A 25,112-nucleotide genomic window follows, 5' to 3' on the forward strand; every position below is an offset into this window, starting at 1 on the left:
GGCTCTCTCTCTTTACCTCTTCTCTATACAGGTTAGTGTCTGTCTGGCGGTCTGTCTGCCTCTTTACCTCTTCTCTATACAGGTTAGTGTCTGTCTGGCGGTCTGTCTGCCTCTCTCTCTCTCTTTACCTCTTCTCTATACAGGTTAGTGTCTGTCTGGCGGTCTGTCTGCATCTCTCTCTCTCTTTACCTCTTCTCTATACAGGTTAGTGTCTGTCTGGCGGTCCGTCTGCCTCTCTCTCTCTTTACCTCTTCTCTATACAGGTTAGTGTCTGTCTGTGTCTGCCTGCCTCTCTCTCTCTCTCTCTTTACCTCTTCTCTATACAGGTTAGTGTCCGTCTGGCGGTCTGTCTCTCTCTCTCTTTACCTCTTTCTAGCTCCCTGTCTCTCTTTCTGGGAAACCCCATTTTTCTCTCCACGCATATCTGTCTGTTCGTGCCTTCCATTCTCTCTCTCGTTTTTTACATGTTTTAATATACATTAGGGCTGTGAACTACCAGGGAACTCACAAAACGATATTACAATACTTACATGCCGATACCATATGTATTGGGATTTTATTGCGATTCGATGTTCCAAACATATGCTCACCATATGTCTGCTGCAGAGGGACAAGTTAGAGCCATGAAAAAAATCATTTTAATGCTGAAAGAGAACAAGCTATGAAGGAAAAGTTTAGGTACAGCCAACTAGCACAAAAACATGTCGATATGGTATGTCGTCCAACATAATATCCCCACATGTAACTATCGATTTTTGCATTTATTTTCCTCATCACTACATAGAGGAATGGTGTTGCTATGGAGACGCGTGGTTTGACTTTGTTACATCATTGTGTGTGTCCCCCCCCCTCTCAGAGACAGGATCCAGTCAGAGCTGGAGGATGACATCATGGTGGATGTGGCTGTGAGTACACCTCTAGAACTATGATGTCATTAGGGAACTACAGGTGTTTCTTGCTGTGTGATGGAGAGACGGAGAAGGAAATGGAGTAAGCTTCCTGTCTCCTGTGTGTGTGACCATCTCTCCTCAGGCTCCCGGTGTTAGTGAGAAGGTGGTGATGGAACAACTCTTCCAGAGAGATGCTGTAGTACGCCAGAGTCAGGTTAGTCTCTCTCACACACACACACACACACATACAGTACCAGTCAACATGTTCTACATTGTAGAATAATAGTGAAGACATCAAAACTATGAAATAACACATATGGAATCATGTAGTAACCAAAAAAAGTGTTAAACAAATCAAAATCTATTTTAGATTCTTCAAAGTAGCCACCTTTTGCCTTGATGACAGCTTTGCACACTCTTGGCATTCTCTCAACCAGCATCACCTGGAATGCCTTTCCAACAGTCTTGAAGGAGTTCCCACATATGCCGAGCACTTGTTGGTTGAGGTCGGGTGATTGTGGAGGCCAGGTCATCTGATGCAGGACTCCATCACTTTCCTTCTTGGCCAAATAGCCTGGATGTGTGTTGGGTCATTGTCCTGTTGAAAAACAAATGATAGTCCCACTAAGCGCAACCAGATGGGATGGTGTATCACTGCAGAACGCTGTGGCAGCCATGCTGGTTAAGTGTGCCTTGAATTCTAAATAAATCAGTGTCACCAGCAAAGCACCATCACACCTCCTCCTCCATGCTTCACGGTGGGAACCACACATGCGGAGATCCGTTCACCTACTCTGCGTCTCACAAAGACACGGCAGTTGGAACCAAAAATCTCAAATTTGGATTCATCAGACCAAAGGACAGATTTCCACCAGTCTAATGTCCATTGCTCGTGGTTCTTGGCCCAAGCAAGTCCTTTCTTCTTATTGGTGTCCTTTAGTAGTGGTTTCTTTGCAGCAATTCAACCATGAAGGCCTGATTCACACAGTCTCCTCTGAACAGTTAATGTTGAGATGTGTCTGTTACTTGAACTCTGTGAAGCATTTATTTGGGCTGCAATTTCTGAGGCTGGTAACTCTAATGAACTTATCCTCTGCAGCAGAGGTAACGCTGGGTCTTCCTTTCCTGTGGCGGTCCTCATGAGAGCCAGTTTCATCATAGCGCTTGATGGTTTTTGTGACTGCACATGAAGAAACGTTCCAAGTTCTTGAAGTTTTCCTGATTGACTGACCATCATGTCTTAGTAATGAGGGACTGTAGTTTCTCTTTGCTTATTTGAGCTGTTCTTGCCATAATATGGACTTGGTCTGTTACCAAATAGGGCTATCTTCTGTATACCACCCCTACCTTGTCACAACACAACTGATTGGCTCAAATGCATTAAGAAGGAAAGAAATTCCACAAATGAACTTTTAACAAGGCACACCTGTTAATTGAAATGCATTCCAGGTGACTACCTCATGGAGCTGGTTGAGAGAATACCAAGAGTGTTTAAAGCTGTCATCAAGGCAAAGGGTGGCTACTTTGAAGAATCTGTTTTGTTGAAAACTTTTTTTGGTTACTACATGATTCCATATGTGTTATTTCATAGTGTTGATGTCTTCACTGTTATTCTACAATGTAGAAAAGAGTAAAAAATAAAGAAAAACCCTTGAATGAGTAGGTGTCCAAACTTTTGACTGTTACTGTATATACACAAAAACAAACACACACACACCACCTCCCCTATTATCTATCTCTAGTGGTACAGTCCTGTTAGTCTGATGGATGGATGGATGGTTGTAATCCCCTGTCTGTCTCTAGTGGTACAGTCCTGTTTAGTCTGATGGATGGATGTAATCCCCTGTCTGTCTCTAGTGGTACAGTCCTGTTTAGTCTGATGGATGGATGGTTGTAATCCCCTGTCTGTCTCTAGTGGTACAGTCCTGTTTAGTCGGATGGATGGATGGATGGATGGTTGTAATCCCCTGTCTGTCTCTAGTGGTACAGTCCTGTTTAGTCTGATGGATGGATGGTTGTAATCCCCTGTCTGTCTCTAGTGGTACAGTCCTGTTTAGTCTGATGGATGGATGGTTGTAATCCCCTGTCTATCTCTAGTGGTACAGTCCTGTTTAGTCTGATGGATGGATGGTTGTAATCCCCTGTCTGTCTCTAGTGGTACAGTCCTGTTTAGTCGGATGGATGGATGGATGGTTGTAATCCCCTGTCTGTCTCTAGTGGTACAGTCCTGTTTAGTCTGATGGATGGATGGATGTAATCCCCTGTCTGTCTCTAGTGGTACAGTCCTGTTTAGTCTGATGGATGGATGGTTGTAATCCCCTGTCTGTCTCTAGTGGTACAGTCCTGTTTAGTCTGATGGATGGATGGTTGTAATCCCCTGTCTGTCTCTAGTGGTACAGTCCTGTTTAGTCTGATGGATGGATGGTTGTAATCCCCTGTCTGTCTCTAGTGGTACAGTCCTGTTTAGTCTGATGGATGGATGGATGGTTGTAATCCCCTGTCTGTCTCTAGTGGTACAGTCCTGTTTAGTCTGATGGATGGATGGTTGTAATCCCCTGTCTGTCTCTAGTGGTACAGTCCTGTTTAGTCTGATGGATGGATGGTTGTAATCCCCTGTCTGTCTCTAGTGGTACAGTCCTGTTTAGTCGGATGGATGGATGGATGTAATCCCCTGTCTGTCTCTAGTGGTACAGTCCTGTTTAGTCTGATGGATGGATGGTTGTAATCCCCTGTCTGTCTCTAGTGGTACAGTCCTGTTTAGTCTGATGGATGGATGGTTGTAATCCCCTGTCTGTCTCTAGTGGTACAGTCCTGTTTAGTCTGATGGATGGATGGTTGTAATCCCCTGTCTGTCTCTAGTGGTACAGTCCTGTTTAGTCTGATGGATGGATGGTTGTAATCCCCTGTCTGTCTCTAGTGGTACAGTCCTGTTTAGTCTGATGGATGGTTGTAATGGAGACATACAGTTTTACATAATCGTTTCACCTCCTCTCTCTTAGCTGGTTGTGGATTGGTTAGAGAGTATCGCCAAAGATGAAATCGGGGACTTCTCTGACAACATTGAATACTATGCCAAGTCTGTCTACTGGTAAGTAGCTGGAGTCATTTGAGAGACAAGCACTTGTATGTCGTTAGGAAGACCATGTTCCTTGGCTAATATTCTGTTTGACTTTCAGGGAGAATACCCTTCATGTTCTGAAACTGAGGAGAAACACATCCAGCACAGGATTCAATGTTCCCCTGGTTACTGAGCTGGTAAGAGGGACTTTTAGGCCTACTCTTCACAGGCTACAATGTTCCCCTGGTTACTGAGCTGGTAAGAGGGACTTTTAGGCCTACTCTTCACAGGCTACAATGTTCCCCTGGTTACTGAGCTGGTAAGAGGGACTTTTAGGCCTACTCTTCACAGGCTACAATGTTCCCCTGGTTACTGAGCTGGTAAGAGGGACTTTTAGGCCTACTCTTCACAGGCTACAATGTTCCCCTGGTTACTGAGCTGGTAAGAGGGACTTTTAGGCCTACTCTTCACAGGCTACAATGTTCCCCTGGTTACTGAGCTGGTAAGAGGGACTTTTATGCCTCTTCTTCACAGGCTACAATGTTCCCCTGGTTACTGAGCTGGTAAGAGGGACTTTTAGGCCTACTCTTCACAGGCTACAATGTTCCCCTGGTTACTGAGCTGGTAAGAGGGACTTTTATGCCTCTTCTTCACAGGCTACTATGTTCCCCTGGTTACTGAGCTGGTAAGAGGGACTTTTAGGCCTACTCTTCACAGGCTACAATGTTCCCCTGGTTACTGAGCTGGTAAGAGGGACTTTTAGGCCTACTCTTCACAGGCTACAATGTTCCCCTGGTTACTGAGCTGGTAAGAGGGACTTTTAGGCCTACTCTTCACAGGCTACAATGTTCCCCTGGTTACTGAGCTGGTAAGAGGGACTTTTAGGCCTACTCTTCACAGGCTACAATGTTCCCCTGGTTACTGAGCTGGTAAGAGGGACTTTTAGGCCTACTCTTCACAGGCTACATTGTTCCCCTGGTTACTGAGCTGGTAAGAGGGACTTTTAGGCCTACTCTTCACAGGCTACAATGTTCCCCTGGTTACTGAGCTGGTAAGAGGGACTTTTAGGCCTACTCTTCACAGGCTACAATGTTCCCCTGGTTACTGAGCTGGTAAGAGGGACTTTTAGGCCTACTCTTCACAGGCTACAATGTTCCCCTGGTTACTGAGCTGGTAAGAGGGACTTTTAGGCCTACTCTTCACAGTCTAGCTCTCTCTCTCACACACACACTCTCCTACATGCTCTCCTCTTATGCCATGATAGGGAATACATGGTTTTACTTAGAACATAAAGTAAGTGTGTGTGTCTGTAGGACCCTGACGCCCCCGTCAGACAGAGACGTCCTCTGGCAGACCTGGACAGAGAGGATGATGCCAGACTGCTGAAGTACCTGTTCACCCTCCTCCGAGCGGGCATGACTGACGAGGTGAGAAACAGGCACCGTTTTGTTCCCTGTATAGTGCACTGCTGTTGACCAGGGCTCATAGTCCTCTGGTCAAAAGTAGTGCAGTGTATAGCTAATAGGGTGGCGTTTTGAGACTGATCTCAGTACAGCGCCACCTGGTGGATGGGAGGGTTATACTGAACTGGTTTCTAGTGACGTGTGGTTGTGTGCAGGCCCAGAGGCTGTGTAAGCGCTGTGGCCAGGCATGGAGAGCTGCTACTCTGGAGGGGTGGAAGCTGTACCACGACCCCAACATCAACGGAGGTCAGTTCTCCACCGTACACTCTCACCAACAGATGTACAACACCGAGTGGCCGTCGTGACATTTGGTCAGCCGGTGATTGTCATGTAAATAGCTGCAGGTCTCACGGTAATTGACCGTTAATTAACATAAACACGTTTAGCATCTCCTGGCTTCCACACACAGCCTACAAGACACTGATGCAGACCTTTGGAACATCTACATTTTAAAAAGTCTAATAAATCCTGCCGATAGAATGCTGAGTACCAGGCAGTTAGCAAGTTTGGTAGACTACCAATGACCAGCAAGTTTGGTAGACTACCAATGACCAGCAAGTTTGGTAGACTACCAATGACCAGCAAGTTTGGTAGACTACCAATGACCAGCAAGTTTGGTAGACTACCAATGACCATCAGCAGCATCAGAGCTTAGAGAAGTTTAGTTACCGTGGTGTGGCGGTAATTCGGTCACCATAACAGCCCTAAACACACATCCCTATGAATGGTCTGTAATGGAACTGTGTGTCCAGGCGGTGCAGAGCTGCTACCGGTGGAGGGGAACCCTCAGCGCTGTGTATGGAAGGTGTGCTGCTGGAGGATGGCTGATAATGAACACTTCAGCAGATATGAGAGAGCCATCTACGCTGTTCTGAGTGGGAACCTCAAACGGGTATGTTGTGTGGTCATCTCCCTGAGGAGGATGGAGGGGGGTCAGGTGGAGGAGGAGGATGGAGGGGGTCAGGTGGGAGGAGGAGGATGGAGGGGGTCAGGTGGAGGAGGAGGAGGATGGAGGGGGGTCAGGTGGAGGAGGAGGAGGATGGAGGGGGTCAGGTGGAGGAGGAGGAGGAGGATGGAGGGGGTCAGGTGGAGGAGGAGGAGGATGGAGGGGGGTCAGGTGGAGGAGGAGGAGGATGGAGGGGGGTCAGGTGGAGGAGGAGGAGGATGGAGGGGGGGTCAGGTGGAGGAGGAGGAGGATGGAGGGGGTCAGGTGGAGGAGGAGGAGGATGGAGGGGGGTCAGGTGGAGGAGGAGGAGGATGGAGGGGGGGTCAGGTGGAGGAGGAGGAGGATGGAGGGGGGTCAGGTGGAGGAGGAGGAGGATGGAGGGGGGTCAGGTGGAGGAGGAGGAGGATGGAGGGGGGTCAGGTGGAGGAGGAGGAGGATGGAGGGGGGTCAGGTGGAGGAGGAGGAGGATGGAGGGGGGTCAGGTGGGGAGGAGGAGGAGGATGGAGGGGGGTCAGGTGGAGGAGGAGGAGGATGGAGGGGGTCAGGTGGAGGAGGAGGAGGATGGAGGGGGGTCAGGTGGAGGAGGAGGAGGATGGAGGGGGTCAGGTGGAGGAGGAGGAGGAGGATGGAGGGGGGTCAGGTGGAGGAGGAGGATGGAGAGGGGGTCAGGTGGAGGAGGAGGAGGATGGAGGGGGGTCAGGTGGAGGAGGAGGAGGATGGAGGGGGGGTCAGGTGGAGGAGGAGGAGGATGGAGGGGGTCAGGTGGAGGAGGAGGAGGATGGAGGGGGGTCAGGTGGAGGAGGAGGAGGATGGCGGGGGGTCAGGTGGAGGAGGAGGAGGATGGCGGGGGGTCAGGTGGAGGAGGAGGAGGATGGCGGGGGGTCAGGTGGAGGAGGAGGATGGCGGGGGGGTCAGGTGGAGGAGGAGGGAGGATGGCGGGGGGGTCAGGTGGAGGAGGAGGAGGATGGCGGGGGGTCAGGTGGAGGAGGAGGGGGAGGAGGATGGCGGGGGGTCAGGTGGTGGAGGAGGAGGATGGAGGGGGTCAGGTGGAGGAGGAGGAGGATGGAGGGGGGTCAGGTGGTGGAGGAGGAGGATGGAGGGGGGGTCAGGTGGAGGAGGAGGAGGATGGAGGGGGGTCAGGTGGAGGAGGAGGAGGATGGAGGGGGGTCAGGTGGAGGAGGAGGAGGATGGAGGGGGGTCAGGTGGAGGAGGAGGAGGATGGAGGGGGGTCAGGTGGAGGAGGAGGAGGGGGGGGCGTCAGGTGGAGGAGGATGGGGGGGGTCGTCAGGTGGAGGAGGAGGATGGGGGGGGGTCAGGTGGGGAGGAGGATGGGGGTGCGTCAGGTGGAGGAGGAGGATGGGGGGGTCAGGTGGAGGAGGAGGAGGATGGAGGGGGGTCAGGTGGAGGAGGAGGAGGGGGGGTGGTCAGGTGGAGGAGGATGGGGGGTGCGTCAGGTGGAGGAGGATGGAGGGGTCGTCAGGTGGAGGAGGATGGGGGGGGCGTCAGGTGGAGGAGGAGGATGGGGGGGCGTCAGGTGGAGGAGGATGGGGGGGGGCGTCAGGTGGAGGAGGAGGATGGGGGGGGTCAGGTGGAGGAGGAGGATGGGGGGGTCAGGTGGAGGAGGAGGATGGAGGGGGGTCAGGTGGAGGAGGAGGATGGAGGGGGTCAGGTGGAGGAGGAGGATGGAGGGGGGTCAGGTGGAGGAGGAGGATGGAGGGGGGGTCAGGTGGAGGAGGAGGATGGAGGGGGGGTCAGGTGGAGGAGGAGGATGGAGGGGGGGTCAGGTGGAGGAGGAGGATGGAGGGGGGTCAGGTGGAGGAGGAGGATGGAGGGGGGGTCAGGTGGAGGAGGAGGTGGATGGGGGGGTCAGGTGGAGGAGGATGGGGGGTCAGGTGGAGGAGGAGGATGGGGGGTCAGGAGGAGGATGGGGGGGTCAGGTGGAGGAGGATGATGGGGGGGTCAGGTGGAGGAGGAGGGGGGTCAGGTGGAGGAGGAAGGGGCGGTCAGGTGGAGGAGCAAGGGGGAAGGGGTCAGGTGGAGGAGGAATATGAGGGGGGCGGTCAGGTGGAGGAGGAAGGGGGGGTCAGGTGGAGGAGGAATATGAGGGGGGGCGGTCAGGTGGAGGAGGAATATGAGGGGGGCGGTCAGGTGGAGGAGGAATATGAGGGGGGGCGGTCAGGTGGAGGAGGAATTTGAGGGGGCGGTCAGGTGGAGGAGGAAGGGGGGAGTCAGTTGGAGGAGGAATATGAGGGGGCGGTCAGGTGGAGGATGGGGGGGTCAGGTGGAGGAGGATGATGGGGGGGTCAGGTGGAGGAGGAGGGGGGGGTCAGGTGGAGGAGGAAGGGGCGGTCAGGTGGAGGAGCAAGGGGGAAGGGGTCAGGTGGAGGAGGAATATGAGGGGGGCGGTCAGGTGGAGGAGGAAGGGGGGGGTCAGGTGGAGGAGGAATATGAGGGGGCGGTCAGGTGGAGGAGGAATATGAGGGGGCGGTCAGGTGGAGGAGGAATATGAGGGGGGCGGTCAGGTGGAGGAGGAATTTGAGGGGGGCGGTCAGGTGGAGGAGGAAGGGGGGAGTCAGTTGGAGGAGGAATATGAGGGGGCGGTCAGGTGGAGGAGGAAGGGGGGGTTCAGGTGGAGGAGGAATATGAGGGGGGGCGGTGGTCAGGTGGAGGAAGGGGGTCAGGTGGAGGAGGAATATGAGGGGGGCGGTCAGGTGGAGGAGGAATATGAGGGGGGGGTCAGGTGGAGGAGGAATATGAGGGGGGGGGTCAGGTGGAGGAGGAATATGAGGGGGGGGGTCAGGTGGAGGAGGAATATGAGGGGGGCGGTCAGGTGGAGGAGGAATATGAGGGGGGGGGGAAAGTGAAACGCATTGTCAAAGTAAACATCTAACAACAATGTTCACATAAGAGAGGACTATAGTAGAGTGGTGGTAGACAGGACTATAGTAGAGTGGTGGTAGACGGGACTATAGTAGAGTGGTGGTAGACGGGACTATAGTAGAGTGGTGGTAGACGGGACTATAGTAGAGTGGTGGTAGACGGGACTATAGTAGAGTGGTGGTAGACGGGACTATAGTAGAGTGGTGGTAGACGGGACTATAGTAGAGTGGTGGTAGACGGGACTATAGTAGAGTGGTGGTAGACGGGACTATAGTAGAGTGGTGGTAGACGGGACTATAGTAGAGTGGTGGTAGACGGGACTATAGTAGAGTGGTGGTAGACGGGACTATAGTAGAGTGGTGGTAGACGGGACTATAGTAGAGTGGTGGTAGACGGGACTATAGTAGAGTGGTGGTAGACGGGACTATAGTAGAGTGGTGGTAGACGGGACTATAGTAGAGTGGTGGTAGACGGGACTATAGTAGAGTGGTGGTAGACGGGACTATAGTAGAGTGGTGGTAGACGGGACTATAGTAGAGTGGTGGTAGACGGGACTATAGTAGAGTGGTGGTAGACGGGACTATAGTAGAGTGGTGGTAGACGGGACTATAGTAGAGTGGTGGTAGACGGGACTATAGTAGAGTGGTGGTAGACGGGACTATAGTAGAGTGGTGGTAGACGGGACTATAGTAGAGTGGTGGTAGACGGGACTATAGTAGAGTGGTGGTAGACGGGACTATAGTAGAGTGGTGGTAGACGGGACTATAGTAGAGTGGTGGTAGACGGGACTATAGTAGAGTGGTGGTAGACGGGACTATAGTAGAGTGGTGGTAGACGGGACTATAGTAGAGTGGTGGTAGACGGGACTATAGTAGAGTGGTGGTAGACGGGACTATAGTAGAGTGGTGGTAGACGGGACTATAGTAGAGTGGTGGTAGACGGGACTATAGTAGAGTGGTGGTAGACGGGACTATAGTAGAGTGGTGGTAGACGGGACTATAGTAGAGTGGTGGTAGACGGGACTATAGTAGAGTGGTGGTAGACGGGACTATAGTAGAGTGGTGGTAGAGGGGACTATAGTAGAGTGGTGGTAGAGGGGACTATAGTAGAGTGGTGGTAGACGGGACTATAGTAGAGTGGTAATAGTGATTTGTCTCTGTCTCTCCCCTCTAGCTGCTCCCAGTGTGTGAGTCGTGGGAGGACAGTGTGTGGGCCTACTTCAGGGTCCTGGTAGACTCTCTGGTGGAACAGGAGGTCCGGTCCTCAGGAATGGGCAGCGAGGAGCTGGAGGAGCTGCCACGAGAATACCTGGAGGCCAAGTAAGATCCCCAGCCTCTAGAAGGTAGCCTTACCCAGGGACAATACTCTTTAGTGGGCAGCCCTGCCTAGAGAATACAGCCTCTGGTAGAGAATACCTGGACACCAAGTAAGATCCCATCTAGTGGAGAATACCTGGAGGCCAAGTAAGATCCCATCTAGTAGAGAATACCTGGAGGCCAAGTAAGATCCCCTCTAGTAGAGAATACCTGGAGGCCAAGTAAGATCCCCTCTAGTAGAGAATACCTGGAGGCCAAGTAAGATCCCCTCTAGTAGAGAATACCTGGAGGCCAAGTAAGATCCCCTCTAGTAGAGAATACCTGGAGGCCAAGTAAGATCCCCTCTAGTAGAGAATACCTGGAGGCCAAGTAAGCGCCCCTCTAGTAGAGAATACCTGGAGGCCAAGTAAGATCCCATCTAGTAGAGAATACCTGGAGGCCAAGTAAGATCCCATCTAGTGGAGAATACCTGGAGGCCAAGTAAGATCCCATCTAGTGGGGAATACCTGGAGGCCAAGTAAGATCCCATCTAGTGGAGAATACCTGGAGGCCAAGTAAGATCCCATCTAGTAGAGAATACCTGGAGGCGAAGTAAGATCCCATCTAGTGGAGAATACCTGGAGGCCAAGTAAGATCCCATCTAGTGGAGAATACCTGGAGGCCAAGTAAGATCCCATCTAGTGGGGAATACCTGGAGGCCAAGTAAGATCCCATCTAGTGGAGAATACCTGGAGGCCAAGTAAGATCCCCAGCCTGTAGTAGGAAGTCTTACCCAGGGACCATACCCTTTAGTGGGTAGCCCTGCCTACAAAATACAGCCTCTGGTAGAAAATACCTGGAGTCCAGGTAAAATCCCCAGCCTCTAGAGGAGGGTTGAGGATCAGGAACCTAACCTAACATTTCTACCATGTCTCCCTTTTCTCTCCAGCTGGACACTAGAGAAGGTGTTTGAGGAGCTGCTGGCAACAGAGTCAAAGGTCAGCATCTGTTTGTCTGCTTTATCAAACTAGCTGTGTGTGTGTACATCATACCAGTCTACTATCTACATCATACCAGTCTACATCATACCAGTCTACATCATACCAGTCTACATCATACCAGTCTACATCATACCAGTCTACTATCTACATCATACCAGTCTACTATCTACATCATACCAGTCTACTATCTACATCATACCAGTCTACTATCTACATCATACCAGTCTACTGTCTACATCATACCAGTCTACTATCTACGTCATACCAGTCTACTGTCTACTATCTACATCATACCAGTCTACTGTCTACTATCTACATCATACCAGTCTACTGTCTACTATCTACATCATACCAGTCTACTGTCTACATCATACCAGTCTACTATCTACGTCATACCAGTCTACTATCTACGTCATACCAGTCTACTATCTACATCATACCAGTCTACGTCATACCAGTCTACTGTCTACTATCTACATCATACCAGTCTACTGTCTACTATCTACATCATACCAGTCTACTATCTACGTCATACCAGTCTACTATCTACGTCATACCAGTCTACTATCTACGTCATACCAGTCTACGTCATACCAGTCTACGTCATACCAGTCTACTATCTACGTCATACCAGTCTACTATCTACGTCATACCAGTCTACTATCTACGTCATACCAGTCTACTATCTACGTCATACCAGTCTACTATCTACGTCATACCAGTCTACTATCTACGTCATACCAGTCTACTATCTACGTCATACCAGTCTACTATCTACGTCATACCAGTCTACGTCATACCAGTCTACGTCATACCAGTCTACGTCATACCAGTCTACGTCATACCAGTCTACTTCATACCAGTCTACTATCTACGTCATACCAGTCTACTATCTACGTCATACCAGTCTACGTCATACCAGTCTACTATCTACGTCATACCAGTCTACGTCATACCAGTCTACGTCATACCAGTCTACGTCATACCAGTCTACGTCATACCAGTCTACTATCTACGTCATACCAGTCTACGTCATACCAGTCTACGTCATACCAGTCTACGTCATACCAGTCTACGTCATACCAGTCTACTATCTACGTCATACCAGTCTACGTCATACCAGTCTACGTCATACCAGTCTACGTCATACCAGTCTACGTCATACCAGTCTACGTCATACCAGTCTACTATCTACGTCATACCAGTCTACTATCTACGTCATACCAGTCTACGTCATACCAGTCTACGTCATACCAGTCTACGTCATACCAGTCTACGTCCATACCAGTCTACGTCATACCAGTCTACGTCATACCAGTCTACGTCATACCAGTCTACGTCATACCAGTCTACGTCATACCAGTCTACGTCATACCAGTCTACTATCTACGTCATACCAGTCTACGTCATACCAGTCTACTATCTACGTCATACCAGTCTACGTCATACCAGTCTACGTCATACCAGTCTACGTCATACCAGTCTACGTCATACCAGTCTACTATCTCCGTCATACCAGTCTATCTACGTCATACCGGTCTACTATCTACGTCGCGCCGGTCTGCTGGCTGTCTACGTCGCGCCGGTCTTAGGGACTCCCATAGTCCTGTGAAAGACACTGAATTTCTCCTTCCCTCTTCTCCACAGAAAGTCCTGGAAGAGACTAAAGAACACTACCACATCATCCAGAAGTTAGTAATCCTGGGTGACCTGGACGGTGAGTCTGTCATTAACCTGTAACTAGCTGTCTGGTGTTTCCTGGGTGACCTGGACGGTGAGTCTGTTATTAACCTGTAACTAGCTGTCTAGTGTTTCCTGGGTGACCTGGACGGTGAGTCTGTTATTAACCTGTAACTAGCTGTCTGGTGTTTCCTGGGTGACCTGGACGGTGAGTCTGTTATTAACCTGTAACTAGCTGTCTGGTGTTTCCTGGGTGACCTGGACGGTGAGTCTGTTATTAACCTGTAACTAGCTGTCTGGTGTTTCCTGGGTGACCTGGACGGTGAGTCTGTTATTAACCTGTAACTAGCTGTCTGGTGTTTCCTGGGTGACCTGGACGGTGAGTCTGTTATTAACCTGTAACTAGCTGTCTAGTGTTTCCTGGGTGACCTGGACGGTGAGTCTGTTATTAACCTGTAACTAGCTGTCTAGTGTTTCCTGGGTGACCTGGACGGTGAGTCTGTTATTAACCTGTAACTAGCTGTCTAGTGTTTCCTGGGTGACCTGGACGGTGAGTCTGTTATTAACCTGTAACTAGCTGTCTGGTGTTTCCTGGGTGACCTGGACGGTGAGTCTGTTATTAACCTGTAACTAGCTGTCTGGTGTTTCCTGGGTGACCTGGACGGTGAGTCTGTTATTAACCTGTAACTAGCTGTCTGGTGTTTCCTGGGTGACCTGGACGGTGAGTCTGTTATTAACCTGTAACTAGCTGTCTAGTGTTTCCTGGGTGACCTGGACGGTGAGTCTGTTATTAACCTGTAACTAGCTGTCTCGTGTTTCCTGGGTGACCTGGACGGTGAGTCTGTCATTAACCTGTAACTAGCTGTCTAGTGTTTCCTGGGTGACCTGGACGGTGAGTCTGTTATTAACCTGTAACTAGCTGTCTGGTGTTTCCTGGGTGACCTGGACGGTGAGTCTGTTATTAACCTGTAACTAGCTGTCTAGTGTTTCCTGGGTGACCTGGACGGTGAGTCTGTTATTAACCTGTAACTAGCTGTCTAGTGTTTCCTGGGTGACCTGGACGGTGAGTCTGTTATTAACCTGTAACTAGCTGTCTAGTGTTTCCTGGGTGACCTGGACGGTGAGTCTGTTATTAACCTGTAACTAGCTGTCTGGTGTTTCCTGGGTGACCTGGACGGTGAGTCTGTTATTAACCTGTAACTAGCTGTCTAGTGTTTCCTGGGTGACCTGGACGGTGAGTCTGTTATTAACCTGTAACTAGCTGTCTGGTGTTTCCTGGGTGACCTGGACGGTGAGTCTGTTATTAACCTGTAACTAGCTGTCTGGTGTTTCCTGGGTGACCTGGACGGTGAGTCTGTTATTAACCTGTAACTAGCTGTCTAGTGTTTCCTGGGTGACCTGGACGGTGAGTCTGTTATTAACCTGTAACTAGCTGTCTAGTGTTTCCTGGGTGACCTGGACGGTGAGTCTGTTATTAACCTGTAACTAGCTGTCTGGTGTTTCCTGGGTGACCTGGACGGTGAGTCTGTTATTAACCTGTAACTAGCTGTCTGGTGTTTCCTGGGTGACCTGGACGGTGAGTCTGTCATTAACCTGTAACTAGCTGTCTAGTGTTTCCTGGGTGACCTGGACGGTGAGTCTGTTATTAACCTGTAACTAGCTGTCTAGTGTTTCCTGGGTGACCTGGACGGTGAGTCTGTTATTAACCTGTAACTAGCTGTCTAGTGTTTCCTGGGTGACCTGGACGGTGAGTCTGTTATTAACCTGTAACTAGCTGTCTAGTGTTTCCTGGGTGACCTGGACGGTGAGTCTGTTATTAACCTGTAACTAGCTGTCTAGTGTTTCCTGGGTGACCTGGACGGTGAGTCTGTTATTAACCTGTAACTAGCTGTCTAGTGTTTCCTGGGTGACCTGGACGGTGAGTCTGTTATTAACCTGTAACTAGCTGTCTAGTGTTTCCTGGGTGACCTGGACGGTGAGTCTGTCATTAACCTGTAACTAGCTGTCTAGTGTTTCCTGGGTGACCTGGACGGTGAGTCTGTCATTAACCTGTAACTAGCTGTCTAGTGTTTCCTGGGTGACCTGGACGGTGAGTCTGTCATTAACCTGTAACTAGCTGTCTAGTGTTTCCTGGGTGACCTGGACGGTGAGTCTGTCATTAACCTGTAACTAGCTGTCTAGTGTTTCCTGGGTGACCTGGACGGTGAGTCTGTCATTAACCTGTAACTAGCTGTCTAGTGTTTCCTGGGTGACCTGGACGGTGAGTCTGTCATTAACCTGTAACTAGCTGTCTAGTGTTTCCTGGGTGACCTGGACGGTGAGTCTGTCATTAACCTGTAACTAGCTGTCTAGTGTTTCCTGGGTGACCTGGACGGTGAGTCTGTCATTAACCTGTAACTAGCTGTCTAGTGTTTCCTGGGTGACCTGGACGGTGAGTCTGTCATTAACCTGTAACTAGCTGTCTAGTGTTTCCTGGGTGACCTGGACGGTGAGTCTGTTATTAACCTGTAACTAGCTGTCTAGTGTTTCCTGGGTGACCTGGACGGTGAGTCTGTTATTAACCTGTAACTAGCTGTCTAGTGTTTCCTGGGTGACCTGGACGGTGAGTCTGTTATTAACCTGTAACTAGCTGTCTAGTGTTTCCTGGGTGACCTGGACGGTGAGTCTGTTATTAACCTGTAACTAGCTGTCTAGTGTTTCCTGGGTGACCTGGACGGTGAGTCTGTTATTAACCTGTAACTAGCTGTCTGGTGTTTCCTGGGTGACCTGGACGGTGAGTCTGTTATTAACCTGTAACTAGCTGTCTGGTGTTTCCTGGGTGACCTGGACGGTGAGTCTGTTATTAACCTGTAACTAGCTGTCTAGTGTTTCCTGGGTGACCTGGACGGTGAGTCTGTTATTAACCTGTAACTAGCTGTCTGGTGTTTCCTGGGTGACCTGGACGGTGAGTCTGTTATTAACCTGTAACTAGCTGTCTAGTGTTTCCTGGGTGACCTGGACGGTGAGTCTGTTATTAACCTGTAACTAGCTGTCTAGTGTTTCCTGGGTGACCTGGACGGTGAGTCTGTTATTAACCTGTAACTAGCTGTCTGGTGTTTCCTGGGTGACCTGGACGGTGAGTCTGTTATTAACCTGTAACTAGCTGTCTGGTGTTTCCTGGGTGACCTGGACGGTGAGTCTGTTATTAACCTGTAACTAGCTGTCTGGTGTTTCCTGGGTGACCTGGACGGTGAGTCTGTTATTAACCTGTAACTAGCTGTCTAGTGTTTCCTGGGTGACCTGGACGGTGAGTCTGTTATTAACCTGTAACTAGCTGTCTAGTGTTTCCTGGGTGACCTGGACGGTGAGTCTGTTATTAACCTGTAACTAGCTGTCTAGTGTTTCCTGGGTGACCTGGACGGTGAGTCTGTTATTAACCTGTAACTAGCTGTCTAGTGTTTCCTGGGTGACCTGGACGGTGAGTCTGTTATTAACCTGTAACTAGCTGTCTAGTGTTTCCTGGGTGACCTGGACGGTGAGTCTGTTATTAACCTGTAACTAGCTGTCTAGTGTTTCCTGGGTGACCTGGACGGTGAGTCTGTTATTAACCTGTAACTAGCTGTCTGGTGTTTCCTGGGTGACCTGGACGGTGAGTCTGTTATTAACCTGTAACTAGCTGTCTAGTGTTTCCTGGGTGACCTGGACGGTGAGTCTGTTATTAACCTGTAACTAGCTGTCTAGTGTTTCCTGGGTGACCTGGACGGTGAGTCTGTTATTAACCTGTAACTAGCTGTCTAGTGTTTCCTGGGTGACCTGGACGGTGAGTCTGTTATTAACCTGTAACTAGCTGTCTAGTGTTTCCTGGGTGACCTGGACGGTGAGTCTGTTATTAACCTGTAACTAGCTGTCTAGTGTTTCCTGGGTGACCTGGACGGTGAGTCTGTTATTAACCTGTAACTAGCTGTCTGGTGTTTCCTGGGTGACCTGGACGGTGAGTCTGTTATTAACCTGTAACTAGCTGTCTGGTGTTTCCTGGGTGACCTGGACGGTGAGTCTGTTATTAACCTGTAACTAGCTGTCTGGTGTTTCCTGGGTGACCTGGACGGTGAGTCTGTTATTAACCTGTAACTAGCTGTCTGGTGTTTCCTGGGTGACCTGGACGGTGAGTCTGTTATTAACCTGTAACTAGCTGTCTAGTGTTTCCTGGGTGACCTGGACGGTGAGTCTGTTATTAACCTGTAACTAGCTGTCTAGTGTTTCCTGGGTGACCTGGACGGTGAGTCTGTTATTAACCTGTAACTAGCTGTCTAGTGTTTCCACATCTCTATGAAATAGGACCTAGAATTCATTACAATGTGAGTTAAATCGTTTTTCCTTACTATTGTTTTAATTATGTTAAAGAGCAGCCAATGAGCCACCGTGACCTCATGTTCTATCATGACATCATGTTCTATGAGGAAATGCCAAGCTTTTTTTAAACGGTCTGTTTGAGATACCAATTTGAGGTGGTTTATTTTTTTTATTTACGCTTTGGCTACAAATAAGTATCAGATGAGTCAACAACATTTATGAGTTAACAGAATCTAACTTTTAAAAGTGAGATTTTCACTGGACTGTGACTAAGTCCATGGCCATGTCGGTGTCAGCCTATGGAAAGACCGTACAGTCAGACAAAAGTCACGAGGTAGTCAGTCACTATCCAGAGTGACTTTGTGGTTCTGGTCACCAGGTACATGAGGTAGTCAGTCACTATCCAGAGTGACTTTGTAGTTCTGGTCACCAGGTACATGAGGTAGTCAGTCACTATCCAGAGTGACTTTGTGGTTCTGGTCACCAGGTACATGAGGTAGTCAGTCACTATCCAGACTGACTTTGTGGTTCTGGTCACCAGGTACATGAGGTAGTCAGTCACTATCCAGAGTGACTTTGTGGTTCTGGTCACCAGGTACATGAGGTAGTCAGTCACTATCCAGAGTGACTTTGTGGTTCTGGTCACCAGGTACACGAGGTAGTCAGTCACTATCCAGAGTGACTTTGTGGTTCTGGTCACCAGGTACACGAGGTAGTCAGTCACTATCCAGAGTGACTTTGTGGTTCTGGTCACCAGGTACATGAGGTAGTCAGTCACTATCCAGAGTGACTTTGTGGTTGTGGTCACCAGGTACATGAGGTAGTCAGTCACTATCCAGAGTGACTTTGTGGTTCTGGTCACCAGGTACATGAGGTAGTCAGTCACTATCCAGACTCACTTTGTGGTTCTGGTCTCCAGGTACATGAGGTAGTCAGTCACTATCCAGAGTGACTTTGTGGTTCTGGTCACCAGGTACATGAGGTAGTCAGTCACTATCCAGAGTGACTTTGTGGTTGTGGTCACCAGGTACATGAGGTAGTCAGTCACTATCCAGAGTGACTTTGTGGTTCTGGTCACCAGGTACATGAGGTAGTCAGTCACTATCCAGAGTGACTTTGTAGTTCTGGTCACCAGGTACATGAGGTAGTCAGTCACTATCCAGAGTGACTTTGTGGTTCTGGTCACCAGGTACATGAGGTAGTCAGTCACTATCCAGAGTGACTTTGTGGTTCTGGTCACCAGGTACATGAGGTAGTCAGTCACTATCCAGAGTGACTTTGTGGTTCTGGTCACCAGGTACATGAGGTAGTCAGTCACTATCCAGAGTGACTTTGTGGTTCTGGTCACCAGGTACATGAGGTAGTCAGTCACTATCCAGAGTGACTTTGTGGTTCTGGTCACCAGGTACATGAGGTAGTCAGTCACTATCCAGAGTGACTTTGTGGTTCTGGTCACCAGGTACATGAGGTAGTCAGTCACTATCCAGAGTGACTTTGTGGTTCTGGTCACCAGGTACATGAGGTAGTCAGTCACTATCCAGAGTGACTTTGTGGTTCTGGTCACCAGGTACATGAGGTAGTCAGTCACTATCCAGAGTGACTTTGTGGTTCTGGTCACCAGGTACATGAGGTAGTCAGTCACTATCCAGAGTGACTTTGTGGTTCTGGTCACCAGGTACATGAGGTAGTCAGTCACTATCCAGAGTGACTTTGTGGTTCTGGTCACCAGGTACATGAGGTAGTCAGTCACTATCCAGAGTGACTTTGTGGTTCTGGTCACCAGGTACATGAGGTAGTCAGTCACTATCCAGAGTGACTTTGTGGTTCTGGTCACCAGGTACATGAGGTAGTCAGTCACTATCCAGAGTGACTTTGTGGTTCTGGTCACCAGGTACATGAGGTAGTCAGTCACTATCCAGAGTGACTTTGTGGTTCTGGTCACCAGGTACATGAGGTAGTCAGTCACTATCCAGAGTGACTTTGTGGTTCTGGTTAATGCAGGTATGTTACTGCTGTATGAAAGTGTCAGAGTATAAAACTGTGTGTGTGTGTGTGTGTGTGTGTGTCAGGTCTGTTGGAGGAGTTCAGTAACTGGTTAACCAGGAGTCCTGCTCTGCCCTCTCACCTGCTGCGCTTCATGACTCACCTGCTGTTGTTCTACCGCAGCCTGGGCATGCAGCTCAAGGTACAGTAGTACACACACACACACACACACACACACACACACACACACACACACACACACACACACCTGTTGTTCTACCGCAGCCTGGGCATGCAGCTCAAGGTACAGTAGTACACACACACACACACACCTGGTGTTCTACTGCAGCCTGGGCATGCAGCTCAAGGTACAGTAACACACACACACACAGAGAGAAACACACTTCTGTTGTTATACACCTAATATAAACATCAACCATTCCTCACACAATCCACATATCCCTCCACTCATGTGTTTCCCCTCACCCAATCAGGAGGAGGTATCAGTGGATGTCCTGAAGGCCTACATCTCTCTGTTGATGAAGGAGAAGCACATTGATCTGATAGCCTTCTATGTCAGTCACCTGCCTCCAGACCTGGCTACCGCCCAGTACGCTCTCTTCCTGGAGGAGGTCACCGAGGCTGAGCAGAGACAACGCTGTCTGGAGCTGGCCAGGGAGGCAGGTCAGTGTCTCACACAGAGGCTGCTGGGATGGGATGGGGGGGGTCAAACTAATTTTCCCTGCCGGGCCACATTTGGTCTTCACTGAGGTCTGGAGGACCGGATTTAAAATGTGTTAGATTTCCTCGCCATTTGAAATTTCCTAAAAATAATTCCAAAAGTGATGGATAGAGGACTATTCTCCCTGTGGGCTAACTTTTGGTTCGAAGAGTGGACAGAGTGAAGAGACTATAAATGACTGTTATCTAGCTGGTCAGAGTGAAGAGACTATTAATGACTGTTATCTAGCTGGACAGAGTGAAGAGACTATAAATGACTATTATCAAGCTGGTCAGATTGAAGAGACTATAAATGACTGTTATCTAGCTGGTCAGAGTGAAGAGACTATAAATGACTGTTATCAAGCTGGACAGAGTGAAGAGACTATTAATGACTTATCTAGCTGGACAGAGTGAAGAGACTATAAATGACTATTATCAAGCTGGTCAGATTGAAGAGACTATAAATGACTGTTATCTAGCTGGACAGAGTGAAGAGACTATTAATGACTGTTATCAAGCTGGACAGAGTGAAGAGACTATTAATGACTGTTATCTAGCTGGTCAGAGTGAAGAGACTATTAATGACTGTTATCTAGCTGGTCAGAGTGAAGAGACTATTAATGAGTGTTATCTAGCTGGTCAGAGTGAAGAGACTATAAATGACTGTTATCAAGCTGGTCAGAGTGAAGAGACTAAATGACTGTTATCTAGCTGGACAGAGTGAAGAGACTAAATGACTGTTATCTAGCTGGTCAGAGTGAAGAGACTATTAATGACTGTTATCTAGCTGGACAGAGTGAAGAGACTATAAATGACTGTTATCTAGCTGGTCAGAGTGAAGAGACTATAGATGACTGTTATCTAGCTGGTCAGAGTGAAGAGACTATAGATGACTGTTATCTAGCTGGACAGAGTGAAGAGACTATAAATGACTGTTATCTAGCTGGACAGAGTGAAGAGACTATAAATGACTGTTATCTAGCTGGACAGAGTGAAGAGACTATTAATGACTGTTATCTAGCTGGACAGAGTGAAGAGACTATTAATGACTGTTATCTAGCTGGACAGAGTGAAGAGACTAAATGACTGTTATCTAGCTGGTCAGAGTGAAGAGACTATAAATGACTGTTATCAAGCTGGACAGAGTGAAGAGACTATTAATGACTGTTATCTAGCTGGACAGAGTGAAGAGACTATAAATGACTATTATCAAGCTGGTCAGAGTGAAGAGACTATAAATGACTGTTATCTAGCTGGACAGAGTGAAGAGACTATTAATGACTGTTATCTAGCTGGACAGAGTGAAGAGACTATTAATGACTGTTATCTAGCTGGTCAGAGTGAAGAGACTATTAATGACTGTTATCTAGCTGGTCAGAGTGAAGAGACTATTAATGACTGTTATCTAGCTGGTCAGAGTGAAGAGACTATTAATGACTGTTATCTAGCTGGACAGAGTGAAGAGACTATAAATGTAGGTTCATTATCATTTCTACATTGAGATTTACATTTAAGTCATTTAGCAGACGCTCTTATCCAGAGCGACTTACAAAATGGTGCATTCACCTTATGATATCCAGTGGAACAACCACTTTACAATAGTGCATCTAAATCTTTTAAGGGGGGGGTTAGAAGGATTACTTTATCCTATCCTAGGTATTCCTTAAAGAGGTGGGGTTTCAGGTGTCTCCGGAAGGTGGTGATTGACTCCGCTGTCCTGGCGTCGTGAGGGAGCTTGTTCCACCATTGGGGTGCCAGAGCAGCGAACAGTTTTGACTGGGCTGAGCGGGAACTGTGCTTCCTCAGAGGTAGGGGGCCAGCAGGCCAGTGGTGGATGAACGCAGTGCCCTTGTTTGGGTGTAGGGCCTGATCAGAGCCTGAAGGTATGGAGGTGCCGTTCCCTTCACAGCTCCGTAGGCAATCACCATGGTCTTGTAGCGGATGCGAGCTTCAACTGGAAGCCAGTGGAGAGAGCGGAGGAGCGGGGTGACGTGAGAGAACTTGGGAAGGTTGAACACCAGACGGGCTGCGGCGTTCTGGATGAGTTGTAGGGGTTTAATGGCACAGGCAGGGAGCCCAGCCAACAGCGAGTTGCAGTAATCCAGACGGGAGATGACAAGTGCCTGGATTAGGACCTGCGCCGCTTCCTGTGTGAGGCAGGGTCGTACTCTGCGAATGTTGTAGAGCATGAACCTACAGGATCGGGTCACCGCCTTGATGTTAGTGGAGAATGACAGGGTGTTGTCCAGGATCACGCCAAGGTTCTTAGCACTCTGGGAGGAGGACACAAGGGAGTTGTCAACCGTGATGGCGAGATCATGGAACGGGCAGTCCTTCCCCGGGAGGAAGAGCAGCTCCGTCTTGCCGAGGTTCAGCTTGAGCTGGTGATCCGTCATCCACACTGATATGTCTGACAGACATGCAGAGATGCGATTCGCCGCCTGGTTATCAGAAGGGGGAAAGGAGAAGATTAATTGTGTGTCATCTGCATAGCAATGATAGGAGAGACCATGTGAGGATATGACAGAGCCAAGTGACTTGGTGTATAGCGAGAATAGGAGAGGGCCTAGAACAGAGCCCTGGGGGACACCAGTGGTGAGAGCGCATGGTGCGGAGACAGATTCTCGCCACGCCACCTGGTAGGAGCGACCTGTCAGGTAGGATGCAATCCAAGCGTGGGCCGCGCCGGAGATGCCCAACTCGGAGAGGGTGGAGAGGAGGATCTGATGGTTCACAGTATCAAAGGCAGCAGATAGGTCTAGAAGGATGAGAGCAGAGGAGAGAGAGTTAGCTTTAGCAGTGCGGAGAGCCTCCGTGACACAGAGAAGAGCAGTCTCAGTTGAATGCCCAGTCTTGAAACCTGACTGATTAGGATCAAGAAGGTCATTCTGAGAGAGATAGCAGGAGAGCTGGCCAAGGACGGCACGTTCAAGAGTTTTGGAGAGAAAAGAAAGAAGGGATACTGGTCTGTAGTTGTTGACATCGGAGGGATCGAGTGTAGGTTTTTTTCAGAAGGGGTGCAACTCTCGCTCTCTTGAAGACGGAAGGGACGTAGCCAGCGGTCAAGGATGAGTTGATGAGCGAGGTGAGGAAGGGGAGAAGGTCTCCGGAAATGGTCTGGAGAAGAGAGGAGGGGATAGGGTCAAGTGGGCAGGTTGTTGGGCGGCCGGCCGTCACAAGACGCGAGATTTCTACATTTAAAAAAATACATATATATTTGGTTTTAGTCATTTCAATGTCGATTTAAGATCGTTTATATCTACCCCCATAAAAAACCAAAACCACATGATAAATACTCCAGCGAGGGTTGAATGGGCTCGTGGGCCAGATGTTTGACACCCCTTGGTGTGAAGCTATAGAGTCACACGGTCTGACATTCCTCTGAGATTCTACAGCCGCCAATTCAATGAGGTTTGTAACTATATTAAAATAGGCCATGCAGACGTTCTCTTTTCTGCAGCTATGGACTGTAGGAAGGTGGGAAAACCCTACAGTCTATATATATATATATATATATATATATATATATATATATATATATATATATATATATATATATATATATATGGTCTATGTGTGCTATTTCTATGCTTCCCGTTCTTAAGTTTAATTTCTTTGTCTTTATAGGTGTTGTGCACCAGTTTCAAACAGCTGAAAATACAATATTTTTTGGTTATTGATAATATATTTCAGTGGTTTAGATGCTACAATGATTCTCTACTGTATACTGGCTTATTTTGTCCTATAAACTGAAATTAGGTGAACTATTTTAATTTTAGTAACCAGGAAATGGCAGAGCATATTGCAAATGTTTAAAGGTACAGGTATCTAACTGTTGTGTTGTGGTCTGGACGTGGCAGCAGTCTTTTAAAGGTACAGGTATCTAACTGTTGTGTTGTGGTCTGGACGTGGCAGCAGTCTTTTAAAGGTACAGGTATCTAACTGTTGTGTTGTGGTCAGGTCTGGATGTGGCAGCAGTCTTTTAAAGGTACAGGTATCTAACTGTTGTGTTGTGGTCAGGTCTGGACGTGGCAGCAGTCTTTTAAAGGTACAGGTATCTAACTGTTGTGTTGTGGTCAGGTCTGGACGTGGCAGCAGTCTTTTAAAGGTACAGGTATCTAACTGTTGTGTTGTGGTCAGGTCTGGACGTGGCAGCAGTCTTTTAAAGGTCCAGGTATCTAACTGTTGTGTTGTGGTCAGGTCTGGACGTGGCAGCAGTCTTTTAAAGGTCCAGGTATCTAACTGTTGTGTTGTGGTCTGGACGTGGCAGCAGTCTTTTAAAGGTACAGGTATCTAACTGTTGTGTTGTGGTCTGGACGTGGCAGCAGTCTTTTAAAGGTACAGGTATCTAACTGTTGTGTTGTGTTGTGGTCTGGACATGGCAGCAGTCTTTTAAAGGTACAGGTATCTAACTGTTGTGTTGTGGTCTGGACGTGGCAGCAGTCTTTTAAAGGTCCAGGTATCTAACTGTTGTGTTGTGGTCAGGTCTGGACGTGGCAGCAGTCTTTTAAAGGTCCAGGTATCTAACTGTTGTGTTGTGGTCAGGTCTGGACGTGGCAGCAGTCTTTTAAAGGTACAGGTATCTAACTGTTGTGTTGTGGTCTGGACGTGGCAGCAGTCTTTTAAAGGTCCAGGTATCTAACTGTTGTGTTGTGGTCGGTCTGGATGTGGCAGCAGTCTTTTAAAGGTACAGGTATCTAACTGTTGTGTTGTGTTGTGGTCTGGACGTGGCAGCAGTCTTTTAAAGGTCCAGGTATCTAACTGTTGTGTTGTGGGTCTGGACGTGGCAGCAGTCTTTTAAAGGTCCAGGTATCTAACTGGTGTTGTGTTGTGGTCTGGACGTGGCAGCAGTCTTTTAAAGGTA

At 48.9% G+C, this 25,112-nt stretch overlaps 1 protein-coding gene across 1 annotated transcript in view; it reads left to right on the plus strand.

The window, feature by feature from the left end:
- nu107 (Nuclear pore complex protein Nup107) overlaps positions 1 to 25,112 on the plus strand; it is a 37,672-nt gene that overhangs the window by 5,838 nt on the left and 6,722 nt on the right. Inside the window, 12 exon segments of the mRNA NM_001139833.1 lie at positions 857 to 905; positions 1,033 to 1,104; positions 3,890 to 3,978; positions 4,067 to 4,145; positions 5,262 to 5,375; positions 5,567 to 5,657; positions 6,164 to 6,303; positions 10,411 to 10,556; positions 11,482 to 11,530; positions 13,181 to 13,250; positions 19,612 to 19,727; positions 20,020 to 20,209. Of these exon segments, the coding sequence (NP_001133305.1) occupies positions 857 to 905; positions 1,033 to 1,104; positions 3,890 to 3,978; positions 4,067 to 4,145; positions 5,262 to 5,375; positions 5,567 to 5,657; positions 6,164 to 6,303; positions 10,411 to 10,556; positions 11,482 to 11,530; positions 13,181 to 13,250; positions 19,612 to 19,727; positions 20,020 to 20,209 (1,205 nt within the window).

Source organism: Salmo salar, unplaced genomic scaffold, assembly GCF_905237065.1.
Source record: "Salmo salar unplaced genomic scaffold, Ssal_v3.1, whole genome shotgun sequence".
NCBI lineage: Eukaryota > Metazoa > Chordata > Actinopteri > Salmoniformes > Salmonidae > Salmo > Salmo salar.